The sequence below is a fragment of the Agelaius tricolor genome, unplaced genomic scaffold (genome assembly GCF_023055355.1).
Source record: "Agelaius tricolor isolate 1412-34295 unplaced genomic scaffold, bAgeTri1.0.p SCAF_1, whole genome shotgun sequence".
Lineage (NCBI taxonomy): Eukaryota > Metazoa > Chordata > Aves > Passeriformes > Icteridae > Agelaius > Agelaius tricolor.
In genome coordinates this window covers 24,130,421-24,152,477 of record NW_027269261.1, presented here as the reverse complement: position 1 = coordinate 24,152,477, position 22,057 = coordinate 24,130,421, and the positions used below count along the sequence as shown (strand labels likewise).

Here is a 22,057-nt window from a genome sequence, read left to right as displayed (position 1 = left end):
AGCAGTCTCACAATAAAGAAGCACTTTGTGTAATTCTTCTTTCCTCGCCAAACCGCATCTGTCTGCTCTGCCTGCCCTTCTCCACTCCAGCCCGGGCTCCTTGGGGCTGTGGGGACATCTGTTAGCAGCAGCAGATGTCTCTGCCGAGCCAGCAGTAGGTGGCACTGCCTGCTTTTTTGTCTCACCACATGAATGCCCATCCCAACACCTTCCGCGACCACCACTAACCATCTCCAAGGGTGCCCAAGAGAGCTAAATACCTCATCTCCTTCAAGGTGCACCTACAATAACGTCAAGCAATAGATTGACTGGGGCAAAGGAGCCACTCCATCACAGCTCCCCGGGCAGTGGTGGTGGCAGCAACTTCCAGAGGAGGGAGGTGGCCAGCAAGAGATGCCAAGCTCCCCTGTCAAGATATGACAGGCTCATCTGTCTGGGAGCTGAGGTTCCTCTGATCCCAACACCAGTTAAACAGCCCCTATCAGCCTAGTCTTGCACCATGTGGTGGCCTCACCCATCTTTAAGAAATATGTCCCAAGAGCAGATCAACTGAGGTAATTTAGAAAAACACTCCCAGTCTAACATGACCTTCCTGCATGCAGCAGTCCTGTATCTGGGGTGCATTGTCAGAGTCCATCCAGCTCCAGCCTCAAAGGTTAAATCTCATTAGGCACTTGGTTTTTAAAGATTTGATCCCCAAGACCTGGGAACCTCTGCTGCCCCATCCAAAAATTAAGAATGACAAATTCTCCACATAGACTCCCACCAGCTGCTATCAGCGAGTGCAGCACTTTCCTCAGGTCAGGAGTTCCCAGAGTCCTGATGGCCAAACTCCAGCCAGACAAGGATAGGACTGGTTGCTGGGAATCCTGCACTACTGCCACCACAAAAGCCATTCAATGCCCACCCGCTGGCAACAGGGAAGAGGTCCCTGAGTAGCTATTTCCACAATAGCACAATCTCCCCTTCCCCCCTGCCTTCTGTGAAAACAACAGTAGATTCCTGCAAGAGGGATGGTGAAGGACCAGACCTTCAAGACTCCATACAATCCCTATGCAAATAAGTTTGCACTAGAAATTAATTGTATATTGACTCTCTTCACACTTGGAAAGATTGTCTACTTCCACCTGGAATAAGCAAACCGTATACAAACCTTTATTATTTTAATTCTCGCATTGAAATTAAAACTGCCCTATCCCGTTGGCTATGCATATGTATAGGGAAACCATCAGGGTAAAAAAATCTCTTAATTATCACATGTAAAGAAAAGAAAATCCTGTTTAAAAATGGGTATTTAAAAATATTGTGATCGGCTAGCACATCTTAAATCTACTTGTCAGCAGTAAGTGATGTATTATTTGCAGTCTATTTTAATCAACTAATTTTGCAAGAGACAAATATTCTCCCTGTAAATCATGACCATTTTTAAAAAATCAGCTACAAATACAATAGAGCTAACTGACCCAATTCATATAGAAACTGTTTTGATATTTGGATGGTGACTTTTCTAGTGCAGACGCCACCTCAGTATTTCAACTACACACTTTAACTTCACACTAAAGCTAAATAAGCCAAATGAACTGGCCTCATCTGGGCAGCCAGCAAGCCATTGGTGCTGTTAGTAGCTAAGTGTCTTCCACCAGCATCAGACAAAGCCAAGCCTTATCCCTGAGCTTTCGTGTGTGTGTTTTTAAAAAGAGAGTGGTAGCTTCTTCTTAAATGAATCATTGTAAACTCACACTGAAAGTGCTGATAAATAGTTGTCACAGAAATAAACTTGCACTTTTCAAACGTCTGCAGTTTCAGACCTGCCCTCCCTTCTCTTCAGCAATGCAAAGACGAAGAAAGAATGGCACCACCCTTAATTCTGATATTCCAGGGCTATAATTACATTATTACAGTAAATCAAACATTGCCTTTGTGTCACTACAATTGTGCTCGTTGTTTGAAATTAACTGCAAATGGTTTGATTTTCTTTTCTTCCTCAAATATGGGCAGGGAGGAATTAAAGCACTCTAAATCATCTCCCCCACTAAAATGCTCAGGAAGCCAGGATTCAGACAGCAGCATTTGAACTCTGCAAGAAAAGAAATCGCAGCACGGAGTGAAAGGAAGAGATCGGGCACTGCATTCGACAGAGCGACTGCAAAGCAATTAGCGGGCCGCTAAATCCTCTGTTACAACAAATCAGTGACCCAGTTCCCCCTCTTCCCCAGTGCCCTTCATTATAAAATCAACTTTAATGAACTACCCCTCTCTCCGCCGCTCCAAAGCAAATACATTTCCACTGCAGCCTGCACCTGCCCTTCCCAGCGGCTGCCGCCCCAGGGAGCCTCGGGCAGCCCCAGACGGCGGGGGCAAGGGGGAGCGACGGCCCAGCGCTGCCCCTCCGTGCAAGTGACGGAGCAGAGCATGGAAATAAAAACAGGAAGGCAAGCTGCTCTCGCCTCAGCATTGCCTAATGTGAAACCACTCTTCCTCTTGCTAGTTTTCCGTGTTTCTTTTGCTAGACTTGATTCACCACATCTGCCAGAGCTGACACATCTGGCTCCTTCCCCGGGCGGAGGGTACGGTGGATATGTCAGCATGTTGTCTAAAGGCACTGGTACTTTCTGGAAAGAGCTCTTTTCCCCTCTATCATATATCGTACAACAATCAAGTCTTTTTAAAAGGATGGCTACAAAAAAAAAAAAAAAAAAAAAAAGTAAAAAAAAAAAAGCTGATTTTGACAAGAGACAGGCCAGAATGAGAACTGCTGAGACAGTAAAGAACAAGCCTGTTATCTTACAAACTACACTTCAGGCTGTCAGCTGCCAGAGATTTACAGGAAAACCCCCTTTCCTAGGACTGAACCGACACGAAACTTTATTTTCAGCAAAAGAAACTCATGAAGGCACTCACAGCCACCAGGCCCTGACCGGGGCCGGGGATACCCGGGAGGGCTCCAGCGGAGGCAGGGCGGCTGCCGGCCGCCTGCGTGGCCGCCTCCCCGGGGTCGCTCCCGCCCACGCCCGCGGCGTGGGGAGGCGGAGGAAGAGGAGCTCCCGCTCGCCTCCAGCGCCGGGCGGCCGCCGAGGAGCGCCCCGGTGAGCGCCGCCGCCCTGCCCCATCCCTCCCGGCTCCCCGCTGCCCAGCCGGGGCTGCCGCCAGCCCTGCCCTCCCCGGCACGGCACGGCACGGTGACAGGAGGGTGGCACGTCCTTCCTGCTATTTATAGCAGCCGGATCGTGTTTGGGTATGCCGGGAACCGCCGGGGAGGGGGGAAAAGGAGCAAAACAGAGGTAAGGAGCAAAGGCAGGGAAGCTCCCGGGCCTCGCTGACCCAGATGTGGAACAGCGCCTTTGGCGTCTGTAGCCAGTGCGGTCCTCCTGTTCCAATGGGAGCTGAAGCGCCTGTCAAAAGCCAGAGAAAGGAGAAGACGCCGGCTTTTGAACTGATTCCTCTGCCTCGGCAGCAAACCCTGGACAGTGAATTCTAAGCCCGGGGCCGGCTATTGCTGAAAACAAGTTAAAAAACATGAAGTCGGCCGATCCTGTCCTGTGTGAAATTTTAACAGAGGCATAACCAATATATTTCATGTTGTTATTCCCTGGTGCCCCATTTTCCACATCGATTCCACGACTCCTGCATGACACCGGAGACTTGCTCCTGGCCCGGAGCGCTGTCCCGACAGTGTCCAAAGAGCGCCTGTCAGGTCGATATTTACCGTCTCCCTTCAAGGTAATGCCTTATCGCACGTTTGGCCCTGACTCAGGCCGCAGCTCCTTGGCCCCGTGCGCCCCCACAACGCGGGGCATTAAACGACAAATGGGGCACGTCCGGGGCTGCGGGGCTCTCCTGCCTCTCCTGCCGGCCTGGCAGCACCGCGGGGGATGCTGCAGCAGGAGGACAGGCGAAAGGAAACAAAATGAGAAAATCGGAACGAATCTGAAAACATGTTTCTGCTTTAAGCGTAATCTATTTTTAAATGGGGTGGCATGTAAATATGAAGCCTTAACTAACAGACGGGATTTTTGCCCATGAAAGCATTTTCCCAGCACGGCGGCTGGGCGTGTTTCCCCTGGCGCTGGTGGAAGTGCCTGCTCATCCTGCAGCTCCTCCTGGCCCGGCCCCCTGCCATGGGACGCCGTGCATCTCGCCTGCACTTCCCCCGCTCGGAGTCCACCTGACATCCCGGACCGGAGAAGTGAATTACTGTGGCTCCTCCACATCATCCCGAACCGGAGAAGGTAATTCCTGCGGCTCCTCCAAGGTTTGCTGTGGGGGGAAGCAGGGCGCCGGGCAACTTCGGCAGCGCTTCCAGAGACCCCCCGCCCGCACCTGCGGGGACAGACAGCACACCCCACTTCCTTTTCATGAGAAGGATGGCTCCAAATTAATCCTTCCAGAGAAGAAAACTACACATGAGTAAAACGAGAAAGAAATGCTAGTGCCTACCAAAATGACTCAACTTTAAAAAACACACACTGGCCAACTCGCTTACACCAAAAAAAAATTTAAAAATCAAAACAAAACCAGTCTTGGGAGGGGAAACAAAATCCTCTCAGAGCAACCAATACTGATGGCTGCACTGAAGCATGGCTTTTCCAAAAAGAATTCATCACAGCTTAAGAGGAACAACTAATATCCTTCCTAGGAGTGCAGGGTTTTGTAGTTTGTGAGATGCTGTTCTCCCTATGCATTATAGTTAAGACCTGGCCCCACAGAGGAAAAAGGAAGGAAGGAAGGAAGGAAGGAAGGAAGGAAGGAAGGAAGGAAGGAAGGAAGGAAGGAAGGTTGGTTAATATCTATTTTCTTGTAGTGGATAAATCATGACTAGCCTTTCTTTGAACAATTTATGAAACTCGAGAGCTTTGATCGCTGGGATCTGAAGTTCTCGTGGGGGAGCTGGTACTCCTGCTGCAGCTGCTGAAGAAGAAACACAAAACTCCTTTACCCGATTCAGTTCAAAAAGCACCTACTGTGAGACCGTCTGGTCTAACGTTCATTTTTTATTCTACTGCAACGCTCATGCTATGCGAAACGCAATAGGAATTTCCATACCAGCATTTACATCCAAATGGACCCGCTGAGATTCATGCTGATGTGTAACAGCCCTACAATGCAGCCCCTTCTGGCAAGTGCCGCGGTGCCGGCGCACGGGCCAGCAGGGCTCCCACCCGGCCTGTCCTGGAGAGCCCCCTGGGCTGACCCGTGTGCCGGGGCTGCGCGGATCCAGCTGAGCCCGCCGGGAGTCCCAGCAGAGCCTGCCAGGGGTGATCCCACCGCTGCCTTCTCTCCGGGGGTACCGGAGCCAGCGGCGCTTGCATTCAAGCCGGCCTTTATTTCCCGCATTCGGGGGGTGTTTGTGCATTTCCGAGTCCTTCCTCAGCCTCCCCCTCGCCCCTTTCCTCACTTCAATATTCGTTTTGTTTACGAGGAAGCGGGATCAGAGCGCAAGCCGCAGAGCCGGCCGCCGCGGGGGGATGCCGGGCAGGAGGGGGAACGCGCCGCATCCCGCACCGCTCCCGGCCTTGCCCCGGGCCCGGGGCGATTCACTTGTCGCCGGGGGGTGAGCACCGCCGCTGCCAGCGGAAAACGCCCATGGACGCGCCTTCCCGCTGACACGCGATGGGGACGGGAGGTACGGGACCGCCGTGCCGGGGACAGGGACATCTGCCCCGGCGACCGCGACCCTCGCCGCTCCTGCCGAAGGGGGTGCGGCTGCCCACGGAACGGGGGACGGAGGTGTGTGTGCGAACGCTCGGGAGCTCCCCGGCACGGTGCCGGCCGGCTCCCCGCGCACGCCGGGAGTGGCGGCGGCAGCTCCGACAGGTTGCCCGCGGCGGGACTGAGAGCGCCGGGGAAAAGCAGCGCGACCCACCCGCCCCGGCGGGGCTCGGCGGCCGGACCCGCGTACCTGCAGGACATTGGCGTGGCGCAGCCGCTGCAGCAGGATCATCTCCTTGACGATCTTGTAGGCGGCGAGGCGGTAGCAGTCCCCCAGGGCGGAGAACTGCCGCACGCAGTGGGCGATGTCGTGCCCGCCGAAGTCCACCGCCTTCAGGGCCACGGCCAGCGTGCGGTTCAGGACCGCCTTGTAGACCGCCTTGGTGTAGCCCGAGCCCAGGTACTGCACGCCGCTGACATCGCGGATGTCGCGGCAGCCCAGCAGCGGCGGCTCCAGGGAGAGCTCGGCCCACGGCCCCGCCGCCGCTCGGCCCCGCGGCCCCGGCTGCTCCGCCGAGGTGCGCGGCGGCGCCAGGTCCATCAGGCGCCGCTCCCGCGGCCGCAGCGGCCGCCGCCCCGCCGCCGCCGCCGCCCGGTGCTGCCGGTAGCGCAGCACCTCCTCGTAGCGCTCGCGGATCTGCCGCGCCAGGGCGGCCTGGCCGCCGCCGATCTCCTCCTCCGGCGGGTAGAGGGGGGCGCCGGGCGGGGAGGGGGGCGGCAGCTCCTCGCGGGGCGGCGGCGGGTGCTCGGAGCCGCCGGGAATGAAGAGGAGGTTGAGCAGGGTGCCCAGCAGGAAGGCGAGGCAGCAGCCGGCCGCCACCGCCGTCTTCCTGCGCCTCATCGCCACTTCGCTGACGGCTTGTCCAGCCTTTCGGGCTTCTCTCCTCTCCCCCCTTCCCCGGGAACCAGCTCCGAGGCTTTTTTTTTTTTCTCCTTTTTTTTTCTCCCCCTTTTTTTCCCCCCCTCTCCCGGCTATGCCGGCGGCAAAACGGCCCCGGGCGTTCAGCCGGAGCTCAGCCCCTTACGACGCGCCCGCATGACACTTGCCTCCCTGCTTTTAAGGCTCTGAAGCACTTATTATTAGCGGGACACGGGGCGGGCGGGCGGGGGGATCCCGGTCCCGCTGCCCCCGCCGACGCGCGCTGATTGACAGCCCGGCCCTTCCCGCGGCCCGGCCGAGCAGCAGGGGGGCCTGGGAAACGTAGTCCCCCGCAGCAGCCCCGCCGGCCGCCGGCGAGCCCGGGAGCCGGGACTACATCTCCCAGGCTCGGCCGAGCCCCCCGGCGGGGAAGGCGCGGAGAGGGGCGGGACGGGCGGGCGGACCCCCCCGGCGGGCGCTACCGGGCAGGGCGGGCCCCGGGCGCTGCCGCCGGGCGGGGACGGAGGGAGCTCTGTGCCTGTGGCTCTTCCCACGCGTGGCCGCGCAGCCCGGGGAAAGTCGCGCCGGCAGCGGTTTGGGCGGGATGCCCTTATCCCCCTCCCCGGCAGCCGAGGGCTTTGGGGGGTGTGTTGTACGAGCATCCACGTACCACCACACAAAGGACAGGGGTTCGATGTCTTTTCCGCACCAAAATAAAGCGAAAGGAGGCGGCTGCAGCCCGGAGCTGCGGGTTCGTCATTCGGAGTGAAAATTGCAGGCTGGAGGCACCGCCCGGAGGAGAGCGGAGAGGGGATGGGGCTGCGTGTCACCCACGGGAAAGAACAGCCACAAATCACGGGCTCGGCAGGGGGTAGCCCATGCCCCGTTGGAAATGTGAATTGCAGGGGTAAGCGCTAATGACATGGTTATCCATCAAGCCCACATTACGATGCTGTTAGCAACTAATTAACAAATACAATCAGCCCGCGAAACTTCCACAAAGGAGAGATCATCAACAAGAGAAAAGCTGTAAAGAGTCAGGCGAGGCAAAGTTCACCACAATAGAAGTGGGAAATCATTTCCAATAAGGGAAAGGGACGAGACATTTCGGTAATACACATCGGAGAGACCGTAGGGGAAAAAAAAAATTGAAAAAGAAAACCAAAACAGCAGCCGCGGTTCCCGGGAACTAGCGATCAGTGATCGTCAGCCTTTTCTCCAGCACTGACAAAAAACGGAGCTCGGGGTAACTCAGCCCTCAGACTCCGCCCGTCCGCTGCCGGCGCCCAGACCCGCGGGGAAGCGCCTGGGGACCGGAGGCAGCGGCGAGACCGGGAGGAGGCAGCCTCGGCAGGGGATGTGGAGACCGACCGCCTCTCCAGCCGCCTCGGAGCCTTTCTGTCGCCGCTTCCCGAGAGCCCTCCGCAGGCACCGGGAGCACGGCCCACCCGCGGCCCCGCACACGGGGCGGGCAGAGGCTCGGGCTGCTGCCGGACCGGGTGCCCCATCCCCGCGGGACTCCCCAGCCTGGCACCAACCACGGCGGAAAAGTGACGGGAGGGAGCGTAATCACCAATTAAAATAAAAATAACAGCTGTAGGAAGGGAGGGCTGTCTGCCCCCGAAGGGACAGCAGGCTCCCGGGCGCGCAGCCCAGCCTCCGCGGGCGCGCCGCTGCCGCATCCCGCTGCGCGCTGCCCCGCGGTACTCGCTCCGCCCGCCGGGGCGGTGCCACCTGCCCTGCCCGCGGGTGAGCGCCACGGCTCGGGGGGAAGCGTTTATAGATAGGGTGGGATTTTTGGTTGGTTGGGGGTTCGGGTCTTCTTTTTTTTTTCTTTTTGGGGGTTGGGGTTTTTTTTTCCTTTCCTTCATCGTTTCTGTTCTTACCTATCGGGAGCAGCGTTTTACCCTCCAGAGGCAGCCCATTCCCGCTGCTAAAAGTGGGATTTTCACGGATAGCAGGCCGTTTCTATGGGTTTCTTTCCAAAGTAAAGGCGTTCACAACGGCAGGAAATGTATTTCCAAAGACGTTGCGACACCTGCAGCCCTCCCTGTTTTCAGCGGGATCCCCCCAGCCCCCGCAGGCGGCGGGAGGCTCGGGATGCCTTCCCGCGGTAGGTGCGAGAGATCTGAACGCACCGGCCCTCCCCCGCTGCCCAGCCCTTCCTCCGCCGGCCCCTGGCAGGGCCGAGGGCTCCTGGAGGTACTCGGGGCATTCTTACCCACACCCAGCGCTGCAGCCAAGCCAGCGCGGAGGGGCCAGCGGTGCGCTCCTCCCGCTGCCCGCCGTCCTCCGGGGAAATCACGGCGATTTGTCCGTGCCTTTGAAACGTGCACGCTCGGCTGGATTTACGGCTTGGTTGATACGAGCCAACACTTTTTATTATTGCACAGATAAGAGTCAGAATATAGCCGCGCTCAGGCGGAGCGCTTGTGCAAGCCCATAGAGGGGGTGGCCCTGGGATCGTTTGGAATATTGTTTACAGGCCATACCGGGGGTAACCCGAGGCCAGCGGGCTCATGGAGCGAGGAGCCGGCTTCTCCGAGGGGCCGTGCCCGCAATGAGAGCGGAGTGTGGCCCTGGGGATGCTGCAGCCCCGTGGGGGCGGCTGAAGGCGCCGGCAGGGCCAGCGCGGAGAGAAGAGAGATCTTGCTTTGCCGTGCACCTCGCACGGTACCCGCAGCAGTGTTTGAAGGAGGTGCGCATCTCCCGAGGCGGGGGCAGTGCCCGCGTCCCTTGCAGGCCGGGAGGAAGAGGGTCCGCAGCGACACGGGGGCTTCTCCCGTGAGCATCCCCGGGACTGCGCACCCTCCGTGTTTGCGCAGTTTACAGGAACACAACCGGACTGCAAAACAGATGCTCCGCAACGGCGGGTCACCTGTTTTTCACATCATGCTCGGTCTCAAAGCCGGTTTTCTTCATTATATCCTTTCCGACAGATACCATGAAATACATCACTCATTTGGATATGGGAGCCGGCCTCTGGAGGACGACTTGCGCGCAGCACTTTGATGTTGAGAGACAGATTTCAAAAGATAGAAAGCCCCTTCGATGTTTCTAATTACCCCGCGCCTGGGGCCTGCCACTGATTAGGGCGGCGGTGCCGGGGCGATGCCGGGGCGGGGGCACGGCCCGGCCCGGCCCGGCCCGGTTGCGCGGGGAGGCGCGATCCGCCTCCTCCATCCGCCGGCCAGGCAGAACGACACGGCTGCATCAGCAGAGCTCCGCTGAAGCCATCAGCGAGCGAGAAGGGCACAGCAGCCTGTGCTGCGCGCCCAGCGCCGCCCCGCCGCGGGAGGAGGTTTGGGAGCAGGCGGGATCTGCTCCCGCAGCCAAGGCCCTTTTGCAAGAGGCTGCGCTGAAAGCATTACAGCCCTTGCTAACACTTCTGCTCACATGCGAGCCTTTTATCTCGGCAGCGCTGTTGGAAAAGCTGAATCACCGCGGAGAAAGTGAGGACTGAGGGGTATTTTTTCATATGCAACAAGCTGCTCTTTATTTAATCCTCACAGCCCCTATTTCTATCAATATTCCTCGAGCTGAGAGATCAAACACGGAAAAATTAAAACCATGCTACCACACTAAATAAGATTAAGATCGTGGCAATACATTGGCTTCTCCCTGGGGAAATAATTTTGTTGCTGCAGGAGCCATGGCCATTCTGCAGGCAAAGCTTGTGCTTCAGGAATGAGTGATGGGAAAGACAGTTGGGAGTTGCCTCCAAACCCAACCAGGAGCCACCTCAAATCCCAAGCTCCTGTGCCCTTCTGCTCCCAGCCCAACGCTTGGGCATTACTTCTCTATGGAGTCAAAGAAATTTGCTATGCTGAGCTCCATTATCTCTGTTTTACTCTCACCTGCAGGCATCTTCAAGTGAGTCTCCCTGTTGGCCTCAAGGGATTTTGACTCCAGGCCCCCAAAAAAGAAGTCTCACATTTTCAAGCATAGGTAACTTCAAGATCTCACTTAAAAAAGCACAAGTGGAAGCTTGCAGCTGGAATAATTCAGTTTCTGCTGAGGAACCTTGTTCTTTCAGAACTGTCCCATGCTCACATGATTCCTCTTTGACACTTAAGGAATTAAGTTTATTTTAAATTTTAGATTGCATCATAACCTTCTGAATTCCTGGCCATCTATTCTGGCTGCTGATGTGGAAGAAGAGTTTTTTGTAAAGTCCAACCTCAGACATGAGGCCAGAAGTCTCTTGAAAACAGAATCTACAGACTGCATGCCTTTTCACTGAGGGGTCTTCCATGGCCAACTTCTCCTTCATTCCCTGCTTTGCCAAGGACTTGTCAGCTTTCAGGGCAGGGTGGAAAGCCTCTCTTTCCTCAGGGATGTGGGGCCAGCAGTCGACCCTTGCACATGTACATTTTGTAGCCTTCTTTAAGTTTTCTTACAATCTCTCTAGTGTTTTTTACTTTAAGCAGGATCCCTTTTTCTGATGTTCTTTCTTTTCTCTGAGGAAACCCATTCCCTTGTATATTTGAAGCAAGCTGAGATGCAGCCAATTGTATTAGTTCTGGCTGGAGCAAAAATGTATAATGAAACACTGGATGTGTGGTATGAGTCCAAAATAAATGGTCACTAGCAGAGCCAGCAAAAACCCACGAGCTCAGATAGCCTACAAAAAAAGAAAAGCTTGGATTTTACCTGCAGTGCTCTGCATTTTTCCAAAGGGAAAAATGTACTTAGGGGTTTAGAGAGCTTGGGAAGAGACACTGGGGTACTGAGCCTTTTTCATTACGTTTGTGAATTGTGATGGTTCTTGCATTTTTCGTGAATGCAGCATCTGTAAGTGGGAGAAAGTGTTTTATCTCCTAACCTGTTATTCTCAAAGCACAGCAGTTTGGGTTTTATGTGCCAGATGTCAGTGTGCCCTGATTCTTCAGGCAGTTGGGATTAAAGCTTCCCTGTATCAGAGAGGTGTTATAAGGATAACTCTGTTAATGTATGTGGAAATCTGGTACTGCAGCGATAAAGACCCTGTAAATATTTACACAGACAGACGAGCTCATGGAAATTTTACATTATTAGCTTAACTTCATTACAAGGAAGTAGTTGAGAAAGTCAGCAGTATATTACATTCGCCTTTTTTTTTAATTAAACATTGACAACACATCTGGTGCTGCTTCAAGCCACTAGATTTAGAGGGTCACTCTTTTAAATATTTTACAATCTGCAGGGAAATATCAAGTCTCAGTCAAAAGAGAAAAAGAAACATAGCTGCTATAAGAATAAATCTTGCCAGTCAGACCTTTTACACTTTTAAGAGTTAATAAAATAGTGAGTAAAGAACAACCAGAGAAAATAATTTATTTGGACATTCAAAAGCCTTTTGATAAACACCCATACAAGAAACTGTTAAGGAAACTTGGTAACCACAAAGTGAGAGGTAAAGTCCTGTCATGGATTAAAATCTGGTTATAAATGGGTGTGGAATAAATGGCCAATTCTAGTAGGGAAAGAGATTAATAATGAGGTGCCCTAGAGAGTGAGACTCAGACCAATATTGTTTAATGCTTTATTAATAACCTGGGGGTGAATAGTGAAGTGGCAAAAGTTGATGTCAATAGAAAAGTACTTAGCTTAGGTCAGGAGCAACCCCAGAAGAATTTAATAAAATGGCAGGACCATATGCAGAAGTATGAGGGCAACTTGGTAAGTGCCTTCAGAACCTACAGCAGCTCTCTTGCTCCTTCTGGCACATGGGCATGTTCTCAAAAAAGCTAGGGGTAGGTACTCAGAGGACAGGCAGACATTTCCTAGCATCTCAAGTACTTTTTGACTCTTTTCAATTGCTCTTTTCAGCTCCCCTAGTTAGTCATGCCAGGAGGAAAGAGTGAGCTCCCACATGGCCCCTCTACCAGTCTCTGAGTAGTATCTCCACAAGCTCCTCCAGTAATTGTTTAAAAAAAAACAATTGTGAGTTTCCGTGGCTGATCATTCCCTAAGGACATGCCAAAAACTCCAGAGGTCACCTCTCACAGACATTTTAAAAATTATGTGTTTGGTCTGACTAGCATGACATGGTAACAAGCCTCAAGTCCACTTAGTCTGAGCGTGTAAGCTCCTAAGTGGTGCCTGGCACCTGGAAAAACAAAACCTGCCAGCACAGCTGGGGTGCAAATATCTGTGTGAACATAGTGGTCTCTTTATCTGGTGCATAAAATAAGTGGTAAAGGCACAAGCAGCTACCTGGATAATTGGTAGAGTTGTTTAGAGTTGTTTACTCTGCGGCTTCTTCTTCCCACTGATTTCTGTGTGGCTGCGTCTTAACTGAGCTGTGCTGATGTGAAATGCAGCACCCTGAGCTGGCACAGGCCTGGGCTCACCCTGCAAGGTCTGTGTTTGAGCCTGCTGTGCAGACAAATGTGCCCACAGCACTCTGCATGGATCCATGGCACCTTCTGTCACCTCAGTGCTGCCAGTGCTCAGTCCCAACTGCTCTGTCCCCACAGTGCCACCCAAACACAGCGCAGGCTTTTGGAGGTAATGACATTCATGGGAGTTCAAACGGCTGCTTTTCACAGGGATTTAGTATTGTTTTGTTTTTACCCAGTGGGTCATTTCCAAGGATACTATTCTGGAAAAGAAAGCAACTCATAAAGAAAGATTTTTTAAAATCCTCTTGATATGGCTTGTAAAGTATTTTGAAGTACCAGCAACAAAAGAAATGATTTTTAAATCCCCTCTTTCATTTGATGATTTATATTACATTAGAACTGCTCTGTGTCCCCAGCATTAGAACTCCAGAGGAGTAGGTGGGGCTCAATACCCAAGGGGAACTGGAAGGTGTCACACCCCAGGTGGGAAGTGGGAAGTCCACATGCACATGGGAAGGGACTTACCTCTCACCCTGCAGCACCCAGGAGACACCCCAAGGCTCCCCCCTCTCAGTGAATCACACTGCCTTGCCTTATCCCCACGTTTGTAGTTCAATCCAAGCTCTCCATGGCTTGTAGGCACTCTTGGGATTCTTACCTTTACTTCTTTTTTTCATAGTCTGAAATGGAAAACGACACACACATGCACATAGCATCTGGCCAGCCTAATAAACAATAACCTAATACTTTAATGCAGGGGGTGGGCTCCCAGTGTGAATGAGCTTCCTTTGTGGAGCTCCATGAATTGACATCAAATGAGGACCTGCTCAGAAGTGAAGAAACACCTTCAGAAGCGCTGGTCTAATCACTCAGCATGTGGAACCAGGGTTCTGCTGAGGATCACACTGGACAGGAGCAATTTTACAGGCAATTTTACAGGGATGGGTGCTGTGTGTGCTCCTAAGCCTCTGACTCCTAAGCCACAATTCTCTTTGGCCGTGGCTCACACAGTGTTATGGGAGGCAAACTGTTCAAGCAACAACATTTGCAGTAATTATGATACTACACAAGCATAGTGTGCAAACATGAAGGTCACTAAATGTCTGGGATTTATGGCTAAAAATTTATACTTTTAATGATTAGCAGCATTACTTTTCTCCATACAAAGATAAGCTTTGGGAACTTGTTCTGGGAATCAGGATAGGCCAGAGTCTAGGGCAACCTGTGGCCCTGGGCAGCTGCAGAATTGAAGCAAGAAGGACTACAACTCAAGTGTGTGACTTCAAACCACTGAGGCAGAGCCCTAGCATTCCTTGGAAGTGGCTGCCCTCTGCCTGCCTTGCTCTCTGATGTGGGGGGAGGTATGGCTGCTATGGCTGCCTCCATGGTGTCTTTACCCCTCATCTCTTCAGGCTCTGCTTAGGGTCTTCTTGTCTTTCCCATCTTCACCTCTGAGCCTGCTGCTCCCAGCACACCCCCTTTTTCCTTCATGAAGCCTCCCCAGTCATCCCTTCTGATCATTCCTCCTGTCAGAAAATGGCAGTTTCTCAGCCTCCTCCTCCTCTTCTCTTTTGCAGACTGCAGTGACGGTGTGCAGTGACTGAGCCACTTCTATCAGAGCAGTGCTTGTTCCTCTCCTTCTTACTCACAGAACAATAAGCAAAAGCTGGCATTTTGTTAATCCAGGCATAATTAATCACCAGCAATGTTTTCATTTTAATTCATCTGTTTACATAGCATTGAAGAGGTTTAGGAGCTGTGAGCTTTTATGCATGATTGTAGAAGATAGAGATGCAGATATTTTGCCAGGCCATAAAATCCTTTGCAGCAGTAGTAGTTTTTTAGGGGGCTTAAACAATCTTGGATAGAAATCAGCACAGAAATAGAAGGGTCAGACTGGAGAGGTGCAGAAGGAGGTTGTCTGAGTCTTAGTTGTTCCAGCAGCACAGAACAATGGAAAGGAGCAGAAGCAGAGTATTTTGTACTCAGAAGATGATTTCTTGCTGTCTACCAGCTCCCAAAGGCATGGCAAGGAGGAAGGCCTAGGTCTTTAGTTTATTCCTGTGCCTTTGGTATCTGCCTCCAAGGATGCTGGCAGGCAGGATAATTGCAGTAGTGTTTTCTAGAGATGGGAATACAGTGCTTTCTGTGAGAGAAAAGGAAAGATGTCAGGTCCCTTTACAGCCTTTCCCTTGAATAGACAAGATGTTTGAATTGTTTCTCAGAGTCACTTAAAAAAAAAGGCATGTGAAAATGTCAGAGAATTTCCTCTTTCCCTTTCCCACCCAAATACAAAATCAAATAAAAGCAAACACATGGGACACAAATACAAGAGCAGCCCCCTCTGCACGTATTCGCTGTGATACACAGGCTGTTTCCAGATGTATGGATTAGATTTCATCCAACTACTGCTGAAAGCTCAGCCTGACAGTATACATTGACCAAGCTGGAAACTTCTGGGGAAATTAAAGCACTCAGTGGTCAGGCTCCTGCCTTTGGATATGATATTGGGTCACTGCATCTCCTTTGTGACCCTTTTGCCATCTCTTCATTCTAATTAGACCATTTTCAAGCCTGCTAAAGTATAAATTTAAAGTCTCTGGTGTGCAATTAAAAATGATAAATAAATTATTTGGGGCTTTTCTGTCTTTTGAGTGAATATTTTTAAATCAACTGTTGGCATAGTTTAGGGAACATATAGCCCTGTTAGCATGAGCAGTGAAGTACACTCACATGAACACTTCATCATTAATAAAAACCAATTGCATCATGTTAAACAACCTCACAAAAAGTTTGGGATTTTCATGCATCATGTGGATGAATATTCCACAAAACTGCTTTTACTAATTGAATATTTGTGTGTGTGGTTGGACCCTGGATGGGAATTTCTCAGACATAAGTCTGCCTTCAGTAATCGTGAGTATATGGGTAAAAGGGATCACATGTACAGACCTGATGCCTGAGGCTGTAATTATTACTGCCTAACTTGGTGCTTAGTATTTTTGGTCCTGATTCCAATCCTAGTGGTTAGAATTGTCCTGCAGTCCAGGAGAGCTCCATATCTGAATCCCAGAGTTATCCTTTGTCCCTCATTTCTTACTGGAGTACTCTGGCAGGAGACTACATGATGAGTTTCCCTCCACCATGAATACTCATACAATACTTTAACACCATGAGTGTTAAAAATTATTACAGAAATTATTCTGTACTGCAGTACTTTTTATCAGTTGCTGCATAAAAGCATTTGGTCAGTCCCTGATTCAATACATATGAAAGAAACAGACACACAGCACTCACACACATTTCCAGCAGCTGGGGCAGGTTTAACAACACAGAAGGTGGCTTTAAAGCCCATTTTGCTGGTGTCAGCCTTAGGACAGTTAATGCATGGACTCACAGATGGGAGGAGATGCCCAGTGGGTTCCTGACTGGCCAGCCTAGCCCTGAATTGGCTGCAGGGTGAGGATGTTCACACCTGCATGGCTCAGCACGTGGCCACGGGAACAGGAGCACCCTGCTGCCTTGGCTGGTGGGGACTGACCTGCCAATAGGGATTGGGCACCCCTGGGTCAAGGGTCAAAGAGATTTCTGAGGATTCTTCACACTATAGGCTGTTATTCACGGGGAAAATAAAACAACTCACCCCCACACCAACACAAAAAAAAGAATTAAAAATTGTTTTCATCCTCAAATCTAGATTAATTCCGGAGCCACCTCTGAATCTGGCAAAACCCACACTGATCTCAACTGCTTTGACAGAAATGTTGAGAATTTTATGTTCTTTGAGCACCCCAATGGGTTGAAAATATTCCTGAGAGATTATTAGGCTCTCAGCTACTGCTCCAATTCACAGAAATTAAACCTTCCATCATCTGGTTTTTATATTTGGAAAATGTCAGCTATACTTCCTATCACATATATTGTTGCTTCAATGCACTGAGCCTTCTGTGAATTTCAAAACACATAACTCAGCTCTCAAGCATTTCTTTTGTAAATATTGATAATGGTTTCAAGTTCTTTATTAAATAACTTTTTAATGAGTTTGAGGACAAAGAACTATTTTTTCACAGTCTCACAAAGATAAGAATCATAACATATCTTTCTGTACCATGGAACACATGGTTCTCAATACCCCATTGTAAAGCATAGGCTTTCCTCACTTTAAAAAAAGTTTACTTAAACAAAAAAAGCCCCACAATTATGAGAAATAAAACCTAAGCAGGCCATACTAAAAGGTCCAAAATTGCATGCAAATGCTATGTGACAGCTTTGCAGGAAAGTGTGTGCTGACATTGGAGCAGCCTTAGAAAGCTCCATTTAGTCCAACAGTAAGAAGAGCTACAAAATGCCACCATCACTGCTTAGGAAGCTCAATGTATAGACTTCTCCTTGCTCAGCATTATTTATTGCCTGTGACTTTGCCAGAAAGGATCCCTGTGCATATGCTTAAGATCGAAGACAATAAAATATTATGATGAGGTTCACCAGGGGAATTTTCTAGGGGGAGGTTTTTTATCAGTTTACAGGCATGGTCAAAGTCCTTCAGGAGAGCTCCTCTTTGGAGCTGGCTGTAAACAATTTACATGGGAAGGTAATAGGAAGCCTTTAGGGTGCCTTGGAAAATATTAAGTTATAGAAGTTCTGACCTCTGTCTTCTAGACCTGGCCCAGAGGACCGATGTTTACTAGCAACTATGCAGCTCTCTAGGAAACTGCACACTATCAGTGAAATAAGGGTTATTTTTTTTAATATATTTAAATTAAAAGTTGGACTGGGTAGCAGTATACTCAATCAAGTATGTTGTACAGCTAATTTTCTCTATAAAAAGCCAAATGTTTACCTTTGAACTTAAAAATGTTGCCTTCAGGCAAATCATGTTCCAGCCAGCTGTAGTTTAAATGCCTGGTGCAGGTTCTGTAGCTTGCTTCTTCATTCAACACTCAAAATCATTCATGTTTGCTCAGTGGAATTAAAAGCCAGCTAGGAACAGATTACTGGTCCCCTGATATTAGCCTTTCTTCTCACACATTCCCTTAAAGACTTTCGGGTCTAATAATAACATTTTCCTGTGCTGATCCTATTGACAGCTTGAAACCTTAATGACAATCCACTTCAAATGTAAATACCTGGTTTTACTTGCATGCTTATTCGAGGGAATTTATATTGAATCACTTGGCTGTGACTAAAAACAGAGGTCAAGAGACAAACAAAAAAGTTTAGGTAATTTTAGATGATGTTTTAGGCCCAGCCCATGGCTGGACATGTTGTCAAAGTTCCACTTTCCCAGCAGGCTAAGAGAAATATCTCAGGCTCTCCAGTCTCCCCTTGATCAATTGTTATTCCTAAAAATAGATACAAAGAACATGCATTGGCACTGGTGGCTGGGGGGTTTTGGGTTTATTTCTTTTTTTTCCTGCAGTCAGGATGACAACAAACCCACAGAATATCTGTATTGAACATGAAACCAAACAATAAGGACTGGGAGAGGAGCTGTTGTTGATTACCAGCTAGCAGGTTCTTATTTGCATCTATTATTTTAATGATGTTGAGATGTGCCTTAAGTGTTTAGGATGTGTTAGGGCACCAAGAGCATTCCAAGGGTATCTTTCCAGCCGTTTCCAGTTAAGAAGTCTGTATTACTGAGTTGTTGTGAATCAGAAGAACCATTCAATCTTCCATCTTTGTCATTGTGCCAGCACACAGGAAATGACCTCTTCCTAAAAGCTGAGCACCTGCAACTCTCATTAAGATCGGTCCAATGTCACCCATTGCTTTTCAGACTCCAAAAAGGGCCTCTTACAATCTACCTGTTTCAAATTCCCTGAGGATTTATTGGCTCAGAGCATAGATTACTTGTCTTGGTATCAGGGATTTCCTTTCTTTTGAACAGGAACATAAAAACACAAAGAAAGCCTAAACTCAAGTAACGTGAAAATATTGTGTTTGATTCCAACCCATATATTCAAAGTTACAGATGAATGCCTGACTTTAACTTGAAATGTGATGCCTTGAGTCTGCACATGATCTTGCTACATATAAAACGTTTGGAAGCCTTTGAAAAAACGGAAATATTCTTGGCTTTAGTTGCACTCTTATTATTGTGCTTTCTTTAATGTCTTTATAGTTGGCTCAATAGATCTTTAGGTATATCAAGCTTGGGTAGCAAGTTTCAGGACTCATGAAATCTGTGTTGTTCCTGGTTGTAATGGCAGCACACAGTCGTGCCTGTTGTGCACTTTACACACCTTGTGTCTTTAGGTGAGAGAGTCCCCACACATAAATGGTACAGTCCAAAAGCTTGATCCAAATCTTCCTGAAATGTACAGCATGGAAATTTATTTCACTGATATGCAGGACTAAAAGTTTGAAACATTGAGCTCTCCTTTCCTAAGAAGTGAGCAGTAAATTACAGGCACCTGCAACTTTACACTGACCTGAAATTGCCCTACTTTTGCCCTTTTAAATTCAGACAAAGCAATAAAATTTAATGTATACATGCACTTACTGCATTAAAATTAATGGTTTCATTTCCAGACTGATTACTGACCATGAGCTTAAATGAAATTAGTTCTAAAAGATGACTAAGTACCCTTAGCAGCGAACACTGGTTTTTAGACATTGTTAAAATGTACCATAGAGGGCAATGAAAATTTCATGTTTAACATGCTCTAATGCCTTAGTGATCTCAGGGTTTTTTGATAGGTTCTGACAAGAAATAATCTCTGAGCTCCATTCAACAGCTCACGCAAGTCAGAGTTAAAAGGGAAAATACATCAGTCATCTTGAAACGTTTAAATGTAATCCCTTCTAATGAATATTTTTTTCCATTGCTGTATGCTCACTTATAATCCTATCAGAAGTCTTCTGTAAGAACACCTGAGCAACTTCATACGTGGCTTCTTTTAAAGAAGATGTTGTACATTCATCAGGCATGCTCACCAATGTTCTCCCAGGAGTGACTTTTATATTATGAGAGCAAAACTTTAAGCACATAATTAATCAGCAGTCAGAGCTAGCTGAATGTGAATGGACATGAAGAGCTTGCAATCAGAACAAAATAAGAGGCACGTAGTTTGCAGTGCCTGCACACTTACACTTCCATTCAGGCAGATGCTGTGTGACTCCAGGAAGGATACAGTCCCTATCCCACAAGTATTGGAAGGAAACCCTTCACAATCTGTGATCTTCCAGAATTTTAAGCAATCCAAAAGCTGATATTTTTACCCATACAAAGACTGATCAATGGTTCACTCTTCAATCAGTTGGCTTCAAAGGCATTGAATTGCTCCAAGGCTGGAGTATGAATCAGGAGGCATTACTGTGTTCTCAGACAATAGATGGGAAATGGTGTCTGAACTAGAAGATGACTGGAAAACATGGTCTTAAATAACCTTGGACTGTGATTTCACTGGGACTTCAAAAGCTCCGAAGCCAAGGCTGGTTCCAACTGAAAACAAAAGCTCCGAAGCCAAGGCACACAACTGAAGGTTGTGTGCTCACAAGTCCTATTCAAAATCTGGCAAAGTACTATCTCCACAGTTGGTCATGGTTGGCAGCTAAAGGTTGATGGCACTGTTTTTGTGTGGGGACTGTTGCACTTGCAGCACTTTCTAGTACAGTAATCTTTGCTCAGTGTTGCAGTCATTACATGTGCTTTTAACAGAGGAGCAAAGTTGCAAAGTGTGAGTTGTGTATTCAACTTTGGAGATATATCAGAATACAGGGCCTCTCTGTGAGTATCTTCTGCCTACCTTGTTGACAGGCATACATGCAGGCTACATACTTAGTAATCAACATCCAGCAGCTTTTGCAAGTTTAGCTATCAACATCTGGAAAGTTGGCAGAACCAAGCTTGGGATTTGGATTACAGGTTTTTTTTCACAAGGTGTGCAATTGTCCTGGCAAATAAAGCCCTTAAGCCCCATAAGGAGCTTTAGAGTATGCAATTACTTTAAAGAAAGACCATTTAAAGGACACTGAAAGCCTCACAAAGTTTTATAGATTTTGTGGCAAGACCTTCTGACTCTTAACTGCCAAACTGAATCCAATGATAACCTTTTGTCTTCTGAGGGGAAAAATGCCCTGATTTCTAATCCTACACATAGTTCAGCAGCTGGGGATCTATAGGTGGAATAGTACAGGTATTTCTTTAGTTCTTTCTATTAGGTACCTGTCAGGGGAAAGAAAAAGAGTTGTGTAGGTAACCCAACATTCCTCTGCTTTTCTCCCTGAATATGAGCTCTGTAGGGCTGCCAGGGAACAGAAACATCTTTCTGTTATATTGCAACAATGGACCAAAGGACATATACCTGAATCTAATCACCATATGTGAGAAAGGCAGCCTGGTGTCTAGGAACCAGAAGGAAGAAGCCCTTTTGTAAGATGTTTTCTCATGAAAAAGGTTTTTAACAATGCTGTTGAGCAGCTAATGTCATATTTACTTTCCTGGTTTTGTTTTAACACAGACTGCCTTATGTAAAAGGAGACTCCAACACACTCACCTGGCACTTCTTGCCTGAGGCAATGAATATAGCAATTTCATCTATCACTTGCACCAAACCACAGCAAGCTTTTCTAAGCTTAGGTTGCTATTGTCTCTCAGGCTGCAGAACAACTCAGGGCAATGGAACAGTTACTGGCACTGTAAATGTTTTCAGACACTGAAGCTAGTAATATGCAACCTTATTTGAATTAAATTACCTCTTTAAGAGAGTCTGAAACCGGATGACTTCATATAATTCATTATGTTTAAGAAGGCAGTTTAGTGTGGCAAGTTAAAATCCATTAAATTGCTCTGTAGTTTTCTTGGCTGTGGTTTTTTTGCTTAAGTGAAAGTAATTAAACATAAATATTTACTAATATCCCAGGCTGTGAAACTCTATAGCAAGAGGAACAAGGAGAACCAACCCAGTGCTGGCTTCCTGCATTAATACCCCACACTGGCTGCTGCTGCTGCAAAAGCTGCTGGCTTTTGCACAAACAGGGCTGGCTGATGTGGAGCTCTGATGAGGAAATGGAAGCTGAGCAGTTGAATCCATTTAAACAAGAGGAGGAAAGCACTACTCGCATATGATCTCTTTTTATATTCAGGGTTCATGCAATGGGCAGTAAGACAGCACAAGTAAATTTGCATTATCCCTGCTGATCCTGGACAAAGACCTGC

The 22,057-nt window shown here is 48.9% G+C and overlaps 1 protein-coding gene across 1 annotated transcript in view; it reads right to left on the bottom strand.

The window, feature by feature from the left end:
• Nucleotides 1-6,961, bottom strand: part of PKDCC (protein kinase domain containing, cytoplasmic) — a 36,244-nt gene extending 29,283 nt beyond the window's left edge. The window contains exon 1 of the mRNA XM_071427077.1: nucleotides 5,900-6,961. Coding sequence (XP_071283178.1) covers nucleotides 5,900-6,550 — 651 coding nt within the window. The 5' untranslated portion in view covers nucleotides 6,551-6,961. The remainder of the gene's footprint in view (nucleotides 1-5,899) is intronic.
• Nucleotides 6,962-22,057: the final 15,096 nt, after the last annotated feature.